This window comes from Peromyscus leucopus, chromosome 1 (assembly GCF_004664715.2).
Source record: "Peromyscus leucopus breed LL Stock chromosome 1, UCI_PerLeu_2.1, whole genome shotgun sequence".
Classification (NCBI taxonomy): domain Eukaryota; kingdom Metazoa; phylum Chordata; class Mammalia; order Rodentia; family Cricetidae; genus Peromyscus; species Peromyscus leucopus.
The window spans coordinates 77,750,825-77,767,960 of record NC_051063.1 but is presented as its reverse complement, the minus strand read 5'-3'; the positions used below and the strand labels follow the sequence as shown (position 1 = coordinate 77,767,960).

At 52.2% G+C, this 17,136-nt stretch overlaps 1 protein-coding gene across 7 annotated transcripts in view; it reads right to left on the bottom strand.

Moving 5' to 3' along the window:
- Positions 1-615: 615 nt before the first annotated feature.
- Taok2 (TAO kinase 2) overlaps positions 616-17,136 on the bottom strand; it is a 21,006-nt gene continuing 4,485 nt past the window's right edge. For 2 of the 7 annotated variants that reach the window (XM_028885505.2, XM_028885504.2), the window contains exons 2-16: positions 16,126-16,292; positions 15,871-15,942; positions 15,676-15,777; positions 15,019-15,064; positions 14,812-14,908; positions 14,580-14,693; positions 14,383-14,474; positions 10,893-10,986; positions 10,715-10,796; positions 9,749-9,916; positions 9,347-9,631; positions 8,994-9,152; positions 7,160-7,525; positions 6,862-7,065; positions 3,291-6,509 (exon numbers count right to left, since the gene is read on the bottom strand). In XM_028885505.2, coding sequence (XP_028741338.1) covers positions 4,794-6,509; positions 6,862-7,065; positions 7,160-7,525; positions 8,994-9,152; positions 9,347-9,631; positions 9,749-9,916; positions 10,715-10,796; positions 10,893-10,986; positions 14,383-14,474; positions 14,580-14,693; positions 14,812-14,908; positions 15,019-15,064; positions 15,676-15,777; positions 15,871-15,942; positions 16,126-16,257 — 3,729 coding nt within the window. In that variant the 5' untranslated portion in view covers positions 16,258-16,292 and the 3' untranslated portion in view covers positions 3,291-4,793. Of the gene's footprint in view, positions 1,820-1,900; positions 2,323-3,019; positions 3,233-3,290; positions 6,510-6,861; positions 7,066-7,159; positions 7,526-8,993; positions 9,153-9,346; positions 9,632-9,748; positions 9,917-10,714; positions 10,797-10,892; positions 10,987-14,382; positions 14,475-14,579; positions 14,694-14,811; positions 14,909-15,018; positions 15,065-15,675; positions 15,778-15,870; positions 15,943-16,125; positions 16,293-17,136 lie in introns of those variants that run through there. The other 5 variants (XM_028885508.1, XM_028885509.2, XM_028885511.2 and 2 more) reach the window with 5 other exon arrangements.

Sequence of the window (17,136 nt, the reverse complement as noted above, 5' to 3'; positions counted from 1 at the left end):
TCGTACCTGGTCCTCAACTCTCATGCCCTGTCTATCCTTTGGGGCCAAGAAATCAGGAAGTTGCTCTTGCTACCAGCTGGTAGCCTAACTCTTTCTTACAGATCCCCAGTTGCCCCAGTCCCTGGCCTGCCATCCAGTCCTCACCAGGCTGTATCAGAGGACATGACTGTTCCTTCTTCCAGTGTGACCAGGTAGTTTCTCTAGTCAAACTGGCCTGAACAACGTGAAGCTTAACACCCGCTCCCGCCCCCATCCCCAGCTCAGCTCATCTTACTTCCCTAGTCTCCAAAAGGTGGGTCGAGTAGACCTGACTGACCAATCCAAGCATGGCAAGCCTCTGCAGAATCCAGTGTCCAGGCGGGCATCCAGTAAGATACAGACACAGGCTGCTGGGGAGCGTGTACCAAGGCTCTCCGAGAAGCTTCTCCGAAAAGCTTCAAACCCAGAGCAGAGCAGGATTTGAGGGGTCAACAAGCTGACCACCTCCCAGTCATACATGCAGTAATGAAAATTACTAGAACTTTTCATCACATGACCCAATGAGACACAAGGAACACTGGCTTGCTACTCATCAGTCCTCGCACACGCCTTACACAGAAAGGGAGAAGTCCTGGGTCTGTTAGAATAACCAACAGTTTATTAAAAGCTTGCCCTAGGGCTCTGTGCCAGCCCCTAGCCGAGAGGGGCTCCCATGACTGCTCCAGGCTTGGCAGCAGCCCTTTCCAAGGTCCTTCCCTTGTCCCCCGCCCCAGCCCTGACCCCAATTAAAAAAAAAAAAAATGACAAGACGGCACAGGACGTCAGACAGTAACAGGAGAATGGTGAGACCCAGGCTTCCGTCCTGACTTCAAGAGCCCAGTCCTGGAGGAAGGCCTCCTCCCAGCCTTCTTTCTTGCCTTGGGCACCAGACCTGCTCTGCCATATCCAGGTTTGGGGACCTGCTGTCCCCAGATCATGGCCCATCACAAGGGTTGTATAGTTCTCTGAATATAATATATCTAGACCCACCCTTCCCCTCCCCCAGGGGACCAGATGAATATTTGACACTCACAGTTCCCACCTTTTGTAGGTGGTGATGGAGAGAGACCCTGGCACCATGGTGGGGAGGCAGGGCTCCCGGTCAGCCTTGGGGCACCAATGCCCAAGCTGGCCTGGGCTCACTGGCCAGCCCCAAGAAGCTCATGAGATGTGGAGGTCTGATGGGGGAGCTGGAGACGACGTCCTGTCCCACCACCACGGGGTAGGCTCAGGCCCCACCCACTCCCACCTTGCCCTGTTCCTCTGCTCACCACCCGACACTTCAGGAATAGAAGTGGGAGGAGCCGTTGAGGATATGGGAAGCAACACTGGTGCTCCGGCTCAGCGGGCCTGGTACTGCAGCAGGTGGGCCCACGTTCTCACTGCTGCTGCCCCCCGATGCCGCCCGCCTCAGGGGTTGAGGGCTGTTTCTTAGCAACAGCAGAGCCCCTCCACGGGGTGTTCCACTTTGTGTTGGGGGCCCTAGCCAATTTGGAGGCCCCGGGGGAGCCAGCAGAGCTGGCTGACGCCAAGCTGGTGGGGGCATGCCTGGTGGAGGAGGGCCATGGCTCCAGTGGGCCCCAGAACGGGGAACTGGACGGGAGGGCCAGGCCGGGGCTGGGGGTGGGGCTGGATAGCCCTGGGCAGCAGCTTCGGCTGGAATGCCCCCTAGAGCCATGCTGGAGAAGCCCAGCCTCATGCTCTCAGCATCAAAGGCCTCAATCTCACGGGCCTGCCGCTCAAGCAAACTCCGGATTCGCTCAGAACGCCCCGTTTGCAGGGCCAGCAGCTCTTCTTCCACCTGGGACACCCAAAACAGGGGTGAGAGTCCTGGAATGGAGAACCCCTTTCCCTTTCCCATCTTGGGGGGCAAGCCCCTTACCCGTTGCTCCAGCAGCGCCCGCCTCAGTGCTACCCTCTGCTCCAGCTCCCTCAGCTCCCGCTCGTGCTGACTTTCTGTGCGGATCTTGATCTTGCTCTGGTAAGCATTGAGCAGCTCGAGCTCCTGTTGGAGCTGCTGCCGGAGGGCCTGAAACTCTGCCTCTTGGGTCTCATCAAGCCGGAGCTGGAGGACAGGGAGGAGAGGGTTTAGGGACCTCCTCCTCTGTCCCCACCATCCTCCCCTGCCCCGGTAGGCCTGGCCCTAAGGTGGCAAGGAGCGGCAGTCTCAACCTCTATCAGAATGGAAGATGGTCATACCCTGTGGACAGCAATTACACTTGCAGGAATCTATCCCCCAGGTATACTTGCACATTGCTCGAAGTGTTCACGGAAGCGCTGTGATAGCAAAATGCTGGAAACAACCTAAATGTCCACCAATAAGGGATGGGTTAAATAAATTATGGTACAGCCATTCCATGGAAAATTCTATACTGTATAAAAATGAGATGTGATATGTATGCTGACATGGAATGATGTCCAAGAAATAACTGGGTGGAAAAGGGAAGTCAGAAAACGATGTCAAGTCTGATTCTATTGTGTTTAAAATTTTTATGTAATTTTCCAGATACTACGAAAGTTAATCACTACAAAATTACCTCTGAGGGGTGCACTGAGTGGGAATGGGGCCCTCTAGCTCTTTGGACTCAATGTGCGTTTGAAGCAGCCCACTCCAGTGCTGTGTACAGTTTTCCTAAGAGCAACCTTCCAGATTGCTGAAGTCTGAGTAAAAGGTGGCCTGAGAGCCACTTGCTGTAACCGGCTCCCCTGCTCCCTGTTCACACAGAGTAAACTCAGGTCCAGAAAAAAATATTACAACCATTATTTTCCTTAGTGTTTCTTGGCAGAGCAGGCAGGATGACTTTGTTAAGACATTAGGAAAATAGTAAGAGCAATAATAAACTACTGAGAAGAATATGAAATAAAACCACTAAGAAGTAAAAGAACACCCAAGTGTCCTGAGTCCAAAAGTTCTGTTCACACCTCCCGCCTTCCTTTGCCACGACCAAGTTCAAAGCAAAGACCAGCCTCCACCGTCTCCCTCCCAGACCCCAGGCCTCACCGCCTGTGAGCTGAGCATCTCTGAAATGGACTGGTCGTACTGCTCGGCCAGGATCGCCAGCTTGCGCGTCTGTTCCTCCTTGAGCCGCTTAAGGAGGCTCTTGTGCTGAGCCTTGGGCGTGGTCTCCAGCAAGTGTGCTCGAAGAGCCTTGTACTGGCGCGTCTGGATCTTACACGTTTCCTGGAACTGCTTCTTGATCTGCAGCTCCTTTGACTGTGCAGTGAACGGATCGAGGGGAAATGGGGCAGGGGAGGAGGAGGAGGAAGAGGAACAACGAGGGGAAGGAAGAAAAGGAGGAAGGAGACAGAAGCAGAGACAGGGAGAGGGAGAGAAACAGAAAACATGTTAGACAGAGGGGGCGGGGGAGCTGTACACAGACAGACACGGAGAGATGGAGCTGTTGAGAGATCAAGAACATCTCCATGGGCAAGGGAGGCGGAGAAGCAAGAGGTTCTGAGAGGACGTCAGAGTTGCATGGATGTCACAGACAGGGAGCTGAGAATCTTCACAGAGGACTGCGTACACAAAAGCTCTGAGCATGCAGAGGGAGGGAGAAAACATCACCCTGGGATGGAAGCATGTGATCAAACGTTTAGGAATGTCAAGACTGAGTGAGAGACCGGGGTACACAACATTGACGAAAGGGCAATACAACCAAGGGCAGGCAGAGGAAGCCCAGGTCCAGCACCTCAGGGAAGGCAGGAAGAAGCACTGTGCTGAGGGATGGGTAAGAGGTCACCCCAATTAGGTCACAGAAGGGGAAGGGCAGCAGGAGTTGGCCAGAAAAGGTCTGAGAAGTCCCACTGGGAACAGCTGCCACCCTGACAAGAGCCACATATTAGCCCAGCCCAACATACTTCGTCCCCACTCCAAGCCCACAGCAATCCCAGGCCTCTAGTCCGCACATTCTACCTGGTCCCAACTCACCACCCTCGACTGTGGAGGGTCTGCTGCCCCAGCCCCCAGCCCTGTAGACTAATGCCTGACCCAGGTGACAGACGCAGCTCCAAATCATGTAGGCAATGAGTTCACAGTAAGGGAAGGGGCAAAGAAACCAAAAGACTTTTACCCTACGTATTCTCTGGAAGGGTCTCACAATCGGAGAACTGTGAGATCAGGAAGCTCTGTGGAAGCTCCCTCCACAGGGGCTCACAGCCCAGAGCTGGTTGTGGTCATGGTGCAATGAAACTATGAAGGCAGAGGATGAGGCTGAGGAGTGAAGGGTGTGAAGACAACGGAGATGGGGTGAGAGGTCATGGAGCTGAGGGCCAAGGGTCCAGATTCGGGGCAAACCAGGGAGGCTAGGCGGCAGGACAAAGCAGACAGAGGCAGCCTGGGCCAAAGGTATAGTTCCGCTCAGATATTTTATTGTGTTTTTCTTTTCTTTTTTCTTTTTTTTCTTTTTGGTGGAGGGGGAAGGGGACAGGTTGGAAGGGAGACAGAAAAACAAAATCAAAGAGGGGAAAAAACCCCATGACTTCCCTCCCTGCCACCCCTGGCCCCAGGCCTGAGCCGATGAGGGTGAGGATGAGCACACACACAGCAGGGAACAGCAATAACTTAGGGGACTGGGGGAACACGGAGTGTCATTTCTGGACTCCACAGTAGAGGAGGCTGCCTGTCTCGAGATCTCTGGGGCTGGGACTGGACCTGGGGAAACATACTGAGGAAGAAAGGTCAGAGGGGAGGAGAGACTGGAGGACTGGAGAAACTTCACTGAGTCGTGGGAGATAAAGTGCTCAATGCCCTATATTTGGGTGGAGGGTTGAACTGGTTACCTCCAGGGAGGCAGGGCCCTGCGGGTCTGAGCTCTCCGCCCAGCCACAGCCCCTGGTGGTAGCTGTCGGGAAGCAGAGAGCCCAAGACGGCGCTGGCTGCGGGGTAGCAGCCGAGGGATACGACTGGGCCGTTCGCCCTTAAGCAGGCCCCAGCTGGCTAGTGTGTGAATAGCCCAGGGGGGTAAGCAAGAGGCTAATCTGTGGCTAGCCCGTGCTAGGCGCCAGTTCCAGCCCTTGCACAGAGCCCAGACTCTTGCCAACAGAGCTAGAGGGTGTTGGGTAGTGCGAGGATGTCCCTGACGGGGCCGGGGGACAGGCAGTCGGCTTCTAAAACTGTTCTTGTTGGTCTTAGGGTACAGCGCAAACAGCCCCCGGTCTCCCACGGCCCCACAGCCCTGTAGGGCCCGAAAGGCCATGGGTGACAGGCGTAGCAGAACCCGCAGCCAAAGTCGAGAGATGCCTCGACGAATCTGGGGGCCTTGCTGCCGCACCCATTTGCCCCCAGCTGCCATAGCTGCCAGAGGTAGAGCCAGGCTGGGCCAAGCTAGGAGCCAGGCAGCCCCCAGGCCCAGAGGCACACCCATAAGGCCTCGGCGCCAGCTCAGGCTAAGGACGGCTCCTAGTGCAGTGCCCTGAGCCAGGAGAAGGAAGAGGCTGGGGGGCAGGTGGAGGGCTGTACAAAGGAACAGGTAGGAGGCCCCCAGGCCCACCAGCCCCACCTCCAGGGCCAGCAGCGCTGCCTGCAGGCCGCCCCCGCCCTGGGCTGCCAGCAGAGGGAGCAGCAGCAGCAGCAGGAGGGGCAGAAGGCCGGAGGAAGACCCCACTGCAAAGGAGAGGCCGGCCAGGAGGCCGTGAGACAGGAGTCCAGGGAGCGGGCTAGCAGGGCACTGTCTCAGATGTGATGGAGGTGGCTCTGGGGGGATATCTGGGGAAGGACAGCCATCTCCAGGATCCCTGGGGGTTCCAATCGGAGCCCCTCCCTCCTCTTCCTCCTCCTCCTCCTCCTCCTCCTCAGGGACCGGAGTCAGAACAGGACCCTGGACCCAGTCAAGCTTGAGCTCCACATCCACAAGGTTCCTACCCTCCTTCTTCCACAAACTCCATGCCCCAGCCTCTTCCTGGCCAATAATACTTCTCTCCTGGGATGCCGGTGATGGGACTCTAATCTCCTTCATCTCCTCAGATATATCCCAATCTTCCTCATTAACCAGACTCCTATGTTTTTGTGGGCTGGAACTAAAGGTTCCCATTTCTTCCCCCAGAATCCTCTGCTCCTCTGGCTCCAAGATGGTCCCTTCCTCTCCCAAAATCCTTCTCTCTGGCACTGCTTCCTCCTCCTCTCCCAGCATCCTTTGGTCCAGGACTGCCTCCTGGCCAGATGAGCAGGGCTGCTCTTCACTAGGGGTGCCTGTGCTGAGTGGCCCCAGAGCCCCGGTAGCAGGGAGGCCCATGGGTAGCTGGCCTGCACGTACTTTGAGGCTCTTGGGCTGCTGGCGAACCTGGGCCGCATGCTTCTGCCGCAACTCTTGCTCCCGTCGCTTGTTGTATTCCAGCTGGTTGCCTAGCTCTGTCTGGTGCTGGAGGCGGGTGAGTTCCGCACGTGTGCGCTGGACAGCTTGGAGTTGCCGCAGCTCCAGCTCTCGGGTGGCCTCATGTTGCCGCAACAGCAGAGCACACTCCAAGTCCTTCTGCGTCTGTTTCTTGTTCAAGTCCTAAGTCAGAAAAGAGGTAGGACCCACGGCCCAGTCAGGGAGCCTTCTTGAAGAATTAAGAGTACAAGATTCCTTAGCCAAGAGTAGGGGAGGTGAGGAGCGTAAGCTCTTGGTTGGCCTAGGGAAGGGACACCTAAGGATATCCTAGCAGGGTCCAGTAGGGAGGAAAGCAGGGAGATTGCTGAAAAGAAGCCAAAGCCAAACACTAGAAGAGCAGCGGAGAAAGAAGACATTAGGGAGGCAAATGAGAGGAGAAGGTGCAAGGATCCTGGGCCAGGAGGGGCGGAGGGCGGGTCGGGGTGTGTGTGGGGGGAGTGGGGGGTGTGGGGGGTGTGTGTCAGGGGCAGTCTACCTCTCGAAGCAGGTCCTGGTCCAGGCTGTGTCGGGCCAGCAGCATCTTGCGCTTGTACTGGCGACACTGCAGTTCGAAGTACTGTCGCTGCCTCCGCAGCAGCCCGGCCTCCTCTTCCGCCTGGCACTGCTGCAGCTGCTCCTTCTGCCTCAGCAACCACTCGGCCTTCTCTCGTTTCGGCGTGCTGGGGTTCTCCTGGAGCTCCTGGCAGGGCAGTGGGGGAATGAACGGGTCAGGGTCAGCCATTCTCTTGCCTACCTGATGGCCCTTGGCTTACCCAGGGAAGATCGGGCCAAACCTCCTTCAACTGCTCCTTCCGAAGCTTATAGGTTCGCTTCTGCGCCTCCAGCAGGGCAGCCAGCTCCTTTTTCTGCTGCCCCAGGATGTGCTGCTGGAACTTCCGCTCCTCGGCCTGAGCAGCTCGGGCTTCTTTTTCACCAATGGCCTGGTGCCTCCGGGCCAGCTTCTCAGCCTCAGTCCCAAAGCCAGCCCGTTGTGCCTCAAGTTCCCGCTGCAGCCGCCCACTGTGCTCCTCACGTTCACCCCTCAGACGGGACTCCAGCGCCAGCAGCTGCTTCTGGTGCTGACGCCGCATCCGCTTGTAGCCACTCAGTTGCTCCCGCAGAGCCGAGTCCTGCTCATGCTCCTGGATCTGACGGCTGACCTAGAGCAGAAGAAAGGATAAACAGTGGACTCAGCCCTAGCCCTCGTTTTACTTACACAGATATGGTGAAGAACGAGGTCCTCAGACTCGTGGTTCCATTGTTATTAGATGTCTTCCTTACACTTGAACTCTCTGAATAATTATCTGCTTCATGGGTTAGTGTAGTAGGCTGAGATGGTAAAGAGTGGTAAGTACAGGTCCAGGGGAAACAGTAGGACAACTCAGATTAGTGCCAATCAGAAACACCTGGGCTCAGATCCCAGCTCTGCCCATTATTAGTACTTAATCTCAGCAAGTTAACCTCTCATCTGTGACACCCGACACCAACACCACCGCACAGACAAGTGTGATACACACAGAAAAACAAACCAGTGGGTGCTGCTAGCATCCTGCCTTCAGCAAACACTGCTGAGGTCTACCATGTTCCAGGAACTAAACTAGGGTCTGAGTCCTGATATGTTAGCTCAAGATCTCTGGCTGCAACCTCTGGTTTCAACTGTTCTATCAGTGGCTCTTAGGCTCATCTAGGTCGCCAAGGCCCAGGAAAATCAGCTCTCTCCACACAGTATGACAAAGCAGCATCAGTAGCTCAAGAGTGCTCCTAGCAAACTCCAGAGCCACAAGTGAAAGCTTGAAAAGCACACCAGTGGCCTCTAGGGGAATTGTTGGTATTCACATACAGCCCAAACTGGAATGTCACTTAAAGTTCTATCAAGAGCACGATCAGAAAGCTGTTTCATGAGAAGCCTGAACTTGCTGGGCATGGTAACACATGCCTATAAACCCCAGGACTCGGGAGTCTAATGCAGGAGGATCACCAGTTCAAGGCTGAGCTACTGTTAGAACCCATCTCACTAAGCAAACACACTTTTCCCATGAATTGAGAAAAGTGAGATTTTAGAAGACTAAGATCCTATTTACAGGAACAACCACACCCAAAGGTGCCTGGGCAAGTATGTTGGGCAAACAGCCTCACTAAGTCATAGGAGCCTCGATTTTTAAATGGGATCCAACCCTTTCCCTCCCTATATGGGAAAAGCAGGGAAGATTAGACCTAATCATGTGTGTGGGCCTGATAAGTCAATGACGTGAGGCAGATCCCTGAACCCATCCCTGCCCTCGGAAGGAAGCACCAGATCCAGCAAACTGCACACTGCCACCAGGAGCACCACAGCAGGGTGGACATGCCTGTCCAGACAGGTAAAGCACCTCAACAGCCAGAGGAGCCCAGGAAAGTCTCCACAAGCTGTTATTTCAACAAGGCCTTGGGAATACCCAGATTAGACAATGTGACTAAAATAGTCTGCTGAGAGAGGGGAACAGGTAGAGACAGTAGTAAAGTGAGGGTAGAATCTTGACTTCAATCATGTGCCACAGGGAGAAAGTCATTTCTAGACTTCTGTCTGATGTATCCAGGTAACAGAGAAAAAAAGACTATAAAAAGCTGAGTGACGATGGTCACACTTACCAGGGAGGCAGTACGGATGGTAGCAAAGTGGTCCCGGTTGCGGCAATAAGCCCGGCGGCGAGCAGAAGAGGTGGTGGAGGTGGGAGGGGCGGCAGGTGGTTGGAGTGGACCTGGGGTCATCTCTGGCTGGTAGGGATCATCATATAGGTTGTCTGAGCCCTAGAAAAAGGGAAGGAAGGAAGGGATGCCCAAGGGTCAGGTGCCAATGGACCCAAGGGAGTTACCTAAGGACTCATCCAGGCTGAAATGAGGAGCAGTCACACCGGAGGAGAACAGAGATCTAGGCAGTTCCTTAACAAGTCAGCTCAGGCTTGGCCTCTTGTCTACTAAGCTGCTCAAGGTGAGCTGCATACCGGCAGTCTGTGGATGATGGAGCTGTGGGAAGTGACTGTGTGCTCCCCCTCCTGCATCATGGCCATTTCTCGGGCTTCAGGGCCTTCTTCCTCCTCCTCTTCCTCCTCCTCCTCCTCTTCTTCCTCCTCCTCCTCATTGTCTGAGGCATCTGCTAGGCTGTTGACTGAGCTGCTTTGGCTGGAGGCGCTGATGGACATGCTGGGCACTGAGTGGCTACTCTCTAGACTGGTCAGGGTCCCTGCTCGGTGCATGTAGGGTTCTGCTTCCTGCGAACAGGGTGTGAGCTGTTGGGCAAGGAAAGGGAAGGACAAGGCTAGAGAGCAGCACAAGGAAGAAGGTGAAGACAGGTGGGGAAGAAGGGCCAAGCCCAGTGTGGGAGGTGTGAGGGAAAGCTAGGTCACCTCCTCCTCCTCCGGGGCCTCAGCACCAGGGCCATTGGGTGCTTCTTGGAACAGTATCTTCTTCATCTTTCGGTACTGCAGGTTATCCAATTCCCGTACAGCATCCTTGGTCCTCTGGATTAGGTCCATGATGACTGTGGGTGGCCGCTCCCGGAGCACGAAGCGGTGCTAGGGAAACACAGCACCTGAGCTCTGCTGTCAGTTCTCCCCTGTCCCCTCTAGACACCATGCCTCTCCGTATCTTCTGGCCTGAGGCCCATGCCCACCACAGCTGGATGCTCACCTTTATCTTATCCCGGTTTCTCACAGCAACTGTCTTTACTACCCAGACAGCCTCATTTCTTCAGGCTTCACTGATAGGTAAGGATTTCAGGAGATGCCAATCCAGCTTTGCTTAGCAAAGGCTAAGTGTTTTTGGATGTATCACAAGACCTTTTCAGGCCCTCAAAAGTTACCCTTTAAAAACCAGAAGGTCGGCCGGGCGGCAGTGGCACACGCCTTTAATCCCAGCACTTGGGAGGCAGAGCCAGACGGATCTCTGTGAGTTTGAGGCCAGCCTGGTCTATAGAGCAAGACCCAGGACAGGCACCAAAACTATAAGGAGAAACCCTGTCTAAAAAAAAAAATAAATAAATAAAAAAAATCCAGGAGGTCAATCAGCTAGGGCTCCTTAGAGTACACTTTGGGTTTGCAAAGGGAATGAGGTTCCCCAGTTTGGAAAACTTAAAAACATCTCAGGGAGATCATAGTTTATCCATGATCTTTGACTAAGAAAAATGTGAAAACAAATTACTACTCAAACTAAGACAGTATGGCAGATATAATTTAGCAAAACACTGAGGCATCAGGGCCCAGGGCAAAATTCATAAAGGAAGATTCCTGGATGAAGAATTGGAGATCACTGACCTGAATTTTCTGTGGCTCTACCCGCTACAGTTCTAGACCACTAGGCCAGAGAGTGCTCACCTTCAGAAGAACCTCTGAGGTTGGTCTATCTTGAGGGATTTTCTGAAGACAGGAGTCAACAAAATTCCGGAAGTACTCAGACCTGACATCCCAGGAAGTATGAGACAGAAGGAGAAGGCATGAGCCAGACAGCTAGACCCATGACCTAACCCCTTGACCCAAGAAGCCCAGTCCTCACCAGTGTCCTGACTGGAGCGCAGGGGATTCATTCTGTGCAATGTGGTATAAGGCACTCATTGCGTTCATGTTAAACAGTGGTGGCTTCCGCTCCGCTACAGAAAGTACAAAGAAAGAAGGTGAGAAGAGGCAGATGATCAGAAACTAGAAGGGAGCTCAGAACAGCTTGGGTTCAAATCCCATATCCCTGGCTTCCTTCCTGCTTGATCTTGAGCAATTCCCGATCCTGCTGAGTCTTAATTTCCTCTCAGTAAAATGTAATGCCCATTCTATTTGCTACACGTGGGCAGAGTAGGGATTAAAGAAAGTGACAAAAAGGCATAAGAAGCACACTCAAGTTATCAGTCCAACTAGTACTCATGAGGGCCAAACGAGAACAAAACCTGCCAGTGTGGGAAAGACAAAAACAAAAACAAAAAACAAGAAACATGTTCTGTGTTCAAGAAACTTCTTTCTGGTCTAAAATGAACTAAACTAAATAATTAACATTCGACAGAGTTGGGGATGCAGCTTGGTGGTAGATACTTAGCATGTGCCAGACTTAGATTTGATCCCCGATACCATCAAAACAAAACCAGTGACACCAAGTTCAAGTTGTTAATTGTGGTAAGAGGGGAACAGGTAATGGCTAGGAAACTAAGGGGAGGTCGTTTCGAAAAGAGAACACTGGCGGGAGCTGTAAGAGTGTTAAGCCAGAAGCTCCTGGTGGCTCAGAGAAATGTTTTTTGAGACAGGGTTTCTCTATGTAGCCCTGGCTATCCTAGAACTACCTCTGTAGACCAGGCTGGCTTCAAACCCATAGAAATCCACCTGCCTCTTTCTCCCAAGTGCTGGGATTAAAGGCCCATGCTACCATCGCCTGGATGGTTAGCTGTTTTTGACCTAAATAATGATTTTAAAAACTTAATTGCCAACAATTATAAAAATATAAATTTGCAGTCTTCAAGAATCAGATATGGGGCAGAAGAGATGGCTCAGAGGTTAAAAGCACCGACTGCTCTTCCAGAGGTCCTGAGTTCAATTCTCAGCAACCACGTGGTGGCTCACAACCATCTGTAATGAGATCTGGTGTCCTCTTCTGGCATGTAGGCACACATGCAGACAGAACACTGTATACATAATAAATAAATAAATCTTTAAAAAAAAAAAAAAAAAAAAAAAAAAAAAAGCCGGGCGTTGGTGGCGCATGCCTTTAATCCCAGCACTCGGGAGGCAGAGCCAGGCGGATCTCTGTGAGTTCGAGGCCAGCCTGGGCTACCAAGTGAGTCCCAGGAAAGGCGCAAAGCTACACAGAGAAACCCTGTCTCGAAAAACCAAAAAAAAAAAAAAAGAATCAGATATGGTAAAATGGAGTCTCTATTCCTATATAACAATGAGAATATGAGAATATAATATATTCCTATATAACAATGGGAACTATGCAACAGTGGTCCCCTATAGTAATGGTGGCCTCCAGCTTGCTCTGCCTTCCCCTCACACTGATCCCCTCACATGGAGTACTGGCTGCCATTTCTTTTCTTTCTTTTTTTTTTAATAATTTATTTATTTATTTATTTATTTATTTATTTATTTATTTATTTATTTATTTATTTATTTATTTATTTTTTGGTTTTTCGAGACAGGGTTTCTCTGTGTAGCTTTGCGCCTTTCCTGGAGCTCACTTGGTAGCCCAGGCTGGCCTCGAACTCACAGAGATCCGCCTGGCTCTGCCTCCCGAGTGCTGGGATTAAAGGCGTGCGCCACCAACGCCCGGCTAATAATTTATTTTTATTTTATGTGCATTGGTGTTTTGCCTGCATGTATGTCTGTGTAAGGGTGTCAGATCCTCTGGAGCTGGAGTTACAGGACAGTTGTGAGCCACCATGTGGGTGCTGGGGATTGAATCTGGGCCTCTGGAAGAGCAGCCAGTACTCTGAACCAGTGAGCCATCTCTCCAGTCCCATTGTCTGCCAGTCTGATTGTCGAATCAGGCTTTCCAATAGTGGAGAACTACTGGAAACTACTTCTGTGTATCCAGAGCCTTACAAAAGTTAGGAATACAACAGACAGCTCTTCTCTATGACCTGTTCCGTACATTTCACCATCTGTCTGGCTACGGCCTCAGATGGTAAATGCGGTATATATGGAGACAGAGGGCAAGAATACAACTAACTCCCTGATAGCAGGCACAGGCTCCTAACAGCTCCACGTGGGCAGAGCCCATGAAGGAAAGAGGAAGCAGGAAGAGAAGCCTGGTCTAAGACAGCTTTGGTTTAGGAGGCAACAGGAAGACATCGATGGCTGAGCCGGGAGTCAAAGGACTGACCGAGCTCAGGCACACCTCTCCGGCACGAGTACGTCAGAGAGACTATAAAGAAGAGAATGGTTGCCAGTTGGTGGTGGTGCACACCTCTCCGGCATGAGTACGTCAGAGAGACTATAAAGAAGAGAGTGGTTACCAGCTGTGATGGCGTACACCTCTGGTCTCTGAGGGTGAGGTCAGCCTGGGCTGGGGGTGGACGACTGCTAGAGGAAAGGTCTCTGCAGGAAGCAGTCAGTAAGACAATCACTCCGTGCCTGTGGTGTGCTGCAGGTCTTACAAGCACTACCCCATTAGACAACTGCTTCCGTAGTAGAGACTGGCAGAGAGAGCACCAACAAGGCTCCCAGGCCTCAGGAACTCACTTGGGCCGAGCTGTTGGGACTTGTCAATTCACTCCTCTGCATCAAACATGTAGTTCCAAAAGCTAGTCTCAGGTCCTCAGGTCTGCTCTTAACCTCTAAACTCCTACAGTGCTGCTTTCTGTCTGGAACGTTCTACCCCGAGTCTTTCTAGCAGCTCTTTGTCTTTCAGGTTTGTTTAAACATCTCGATTACACACAGGGCTTCCTTAGCCCCTAAACTAGGTCAAGTTCAGCTCTGCGCCACTCCCAGGGCCTCTCCACTCCTAGCCCATTGATGGAAAGCATGCCTAGCTCCCCCACTTAAATGCAGTTTTAGTGAAGGCAGGAATTTTACCACTGTACCCCCAGAACCTAGCACACTGGGCACTTAAAACAAATCTGAACCCAGGTAATGGACAAGAAGCAAGAACTGCTATAAAATCTTTAGGTATAAGAATTGAAAAAAAAAAAGAAAGAAAGAAAAAAGAAAAAAGGGGTTGGGAATTTAGCTCAGGGGTAGAGCGCTTGCCTAGCAAGCGCAAGGCCCTGGGTTCAGTGTGGTGGTGCACACACCAGAACTCAGGAGGAGGAGGCAGAGGGAGGTGGATCTCTGAGTTTGAGACCAGTCTGATCTACAGAGCCAGTTCCAGGACAGCCAGGGTTACAAAAAAAACCCTTTTCTCTAAAAACAACAACAAAAAGGTAGGGTTTGACAACTGATTGTATCAAAAAAGCTCCAGGGCAGTCAAAATGGGCAGGAACTCTGAGGCCTAGGGTTCATGGGATGGGATGGGGAGAGGGAGAGACATGAGGGGAGAATAATCTGAGGAGGCAGAGGGGACATCTTACCCAACTCAATACAGGTTATCCCCAAGGACCAGACATCCACTTTGCCATCGTATTGCCCCTCATCCATGGCTAGGATCACCTCTGGAGCCATCCTGGGAGGACAGTAGGAAAGAAATGCTAACCACTGAACCCAGACCCACACTGCTTTCCAACATCTCGGGAATCTCTTCACCTACCACCTCTCCTCTCCTACTCACCAGTATGGAGTGCCCACAAAGGAGTTGGCAGGTGCCATGATAGATGCGGAGCCGAAGTCCCCCAATTTTACCAAGCCTGGTTCAGACAGCAAGATGTTTCCAGCCTTTACATCCCTGACAGGCAAAGAGGAAAGATGAAAAATACATCTCAGAAAAGATGTGTAGGGCTTTAGCAAAATGAGGACTGGTATAAAATGCACCCCACTCTCGGCCCCAGCTGGTGCCATCATACCTATGGATCATGTTGTGTGAGTGCAGATATGCCAGGCCCTGGAGCGCCCCATGGGTCACAGCTGCAATCTCCACCTCCTGAAGGGGCTTCTTGTGCACTGCAGGGGGAGGCAAAGGAACAAACTGAGGCAGCCACGGGGGTGGAGTAAGTTACTTCCTCCTGCAGCTTTCCTGCTTATCTTCCTTACCCATTTTCTGATTTACTTACCTTCTAAAAGATCAGAAGCTGAGCCCAGGCAATACTCCATCACCAGCTAAGGAAGGGTCAAGTGTTAGAGATCAGCAGATTCTGGCCACCCCTGGCCCAGCTCCCTTGAGCAGAAACTCAAAACAGAACTTTCTTGTTTATCTTCCACTCAGGCAATGCCAAAAGGGTAATGACAGAGAGGAAGGGCGGCTAGAGAGACAAGAGGTGGTGGGAGAGTCTCTGGGTTCAAGGCCTCCTGAGAATGACTCCAAGACGCCCACCATCGCCCCATCCAGATCCCTTTAAAGTCCCCTTCAATCATCTCCTCCTAAAGAACACAAGTCCCTTGCAACTTATTAACTGTCTAGGTCACTCTGGGTCAGCCTCTCCTGTACCTATACAAATGCTTATATTTTTGTTTGTTTTTCTTTTTGATACAGGATCTCACTGTGTAGCCCTAGCTGGCCTAGAACTCAGTATGCAGACCAGGCTGGCCTTAAATTCACAGAGCTCTACCTGTGCTTGTGTCCTCAGTGCTGGGATTAGAGGTGTGTGCTACCATGCCTGGCTCAGGGGTTTTTCTGAGGACTAATGTGGTTCGGAGAGACTGCCCACTTAGGAGGCTGGACTAGAAAAAGGTGGATCTGAGTAAATTGCGGCAGTTGTGGGACAACTCACCCAAGCTGTGTGCTCCCTCAGGTAACAGCCCCGGTACTGAATGGTATTGGGATGTCGTAGCTTCTGTAAGAACCGCACCTCCTTGATGATGTCCTGCCATTTCTAGGAGGTCAAGAGAAGAGGGATTACCCACCTGCATGCTGAGACCAAGGCCCTCTTGCCCTCCACAACCTCACCTTAAGGAACCCGACTCACCTCATTTGACTGCTTCCCACTGTAGGACATCTTCTTGATGGCCACCACTTCACTGCTGCGGACATCCCGGGCCTGAGGACCAGATCGGAAGATGGCAAAGACTACTTTGGGCACGCGGTGGAGGAGGAGCCGCTGAGCCAGCAGAAGGTGGGAAGGGCTACTGTGGTGGAGGGGTGCCCAAGGCCTAAATGGAGACCCCCAGGTCTAAACAGACCCCACCCTTGCTTGCTTTACCCTCTTTATGACCCAACTCACAAAGTACACAGCGCCAAAGCTGCCATGGCCAATTTCCCGGAGGTCAGAGAAAAGCTTCTCAGGGTCATCCTTGAAGAAGAGCTCAGCTACATCAGGGTCTTTCAGGCTCCCTGCCCGGCCCCCAGCTGGCATGATGGCCCCTGGGGGCCCTGAGATTGGGACCTTGCCTGGGAAAAGTAGACAGGACCATTAGAGGAAGGACAGTGCCCTGAGGGAGTTAAAGGGCCTCCCTCAAGTTTCTGCCTTCTCCTCCCCTCACTTACTGATGAGAGGGAGGCACAGCTCAGGAAGGGCAGGGGCTATTAGTTAACAACATCAAAGCTTTAAAAAAAAAAGTTACCCTGGGTGTGTGTGGGGTGTCCCTGGAGTCCCTAAAATTGCCAGGAAGACAATCCTGGGAAGCTAAGCATCCTCATCAAGTCCCTCAGCCTTCAACAATTTCCCAGTTCCCTTCCAGCAGAAGTTTCGGCCTCCCAGCCAGAGCTTCATATCCCACATGTCCTGTCCCACAAGTTCTCATAGTCCAGTGATTTCCAGGCACCTTCCTGTCCCCCTTGGTGTTGAGGCTACCTCCTCCTTCAAGCTCTCACACACTGGATGAGAACAGGAAACAGTCAGGCCGGATGTGGTGGAAATCCGGCCATTGTTACAAGTCGGTACTGGCCTAAGGGACCAGGAGACTCATTTTCAAAAAACACAGGGACACTGTAGCAGGGAGGACATCTAGAATGGGAACAGCAGGGACTGGCACCCGACTCTGAGGACCTCTGTGTTCTGGGTTGTCTTACTTATTCAGTCAACTGCTAAGCAGCATGCCTGAGCATGAGATGTTGTGGGTCACAAATAACACTCATTGAGCATGGACATTTAAGCATCTCACATGCATCACCTCTCACTGGGCTCCTACAACCTTATGGATAAACAATATTGTCACCTTTATCTTTTATAGATAAGTAAACAGGCTCAGAAAGGTCAAATGATCTGCCCAAAGCCAGTTTGACACCACCAGGC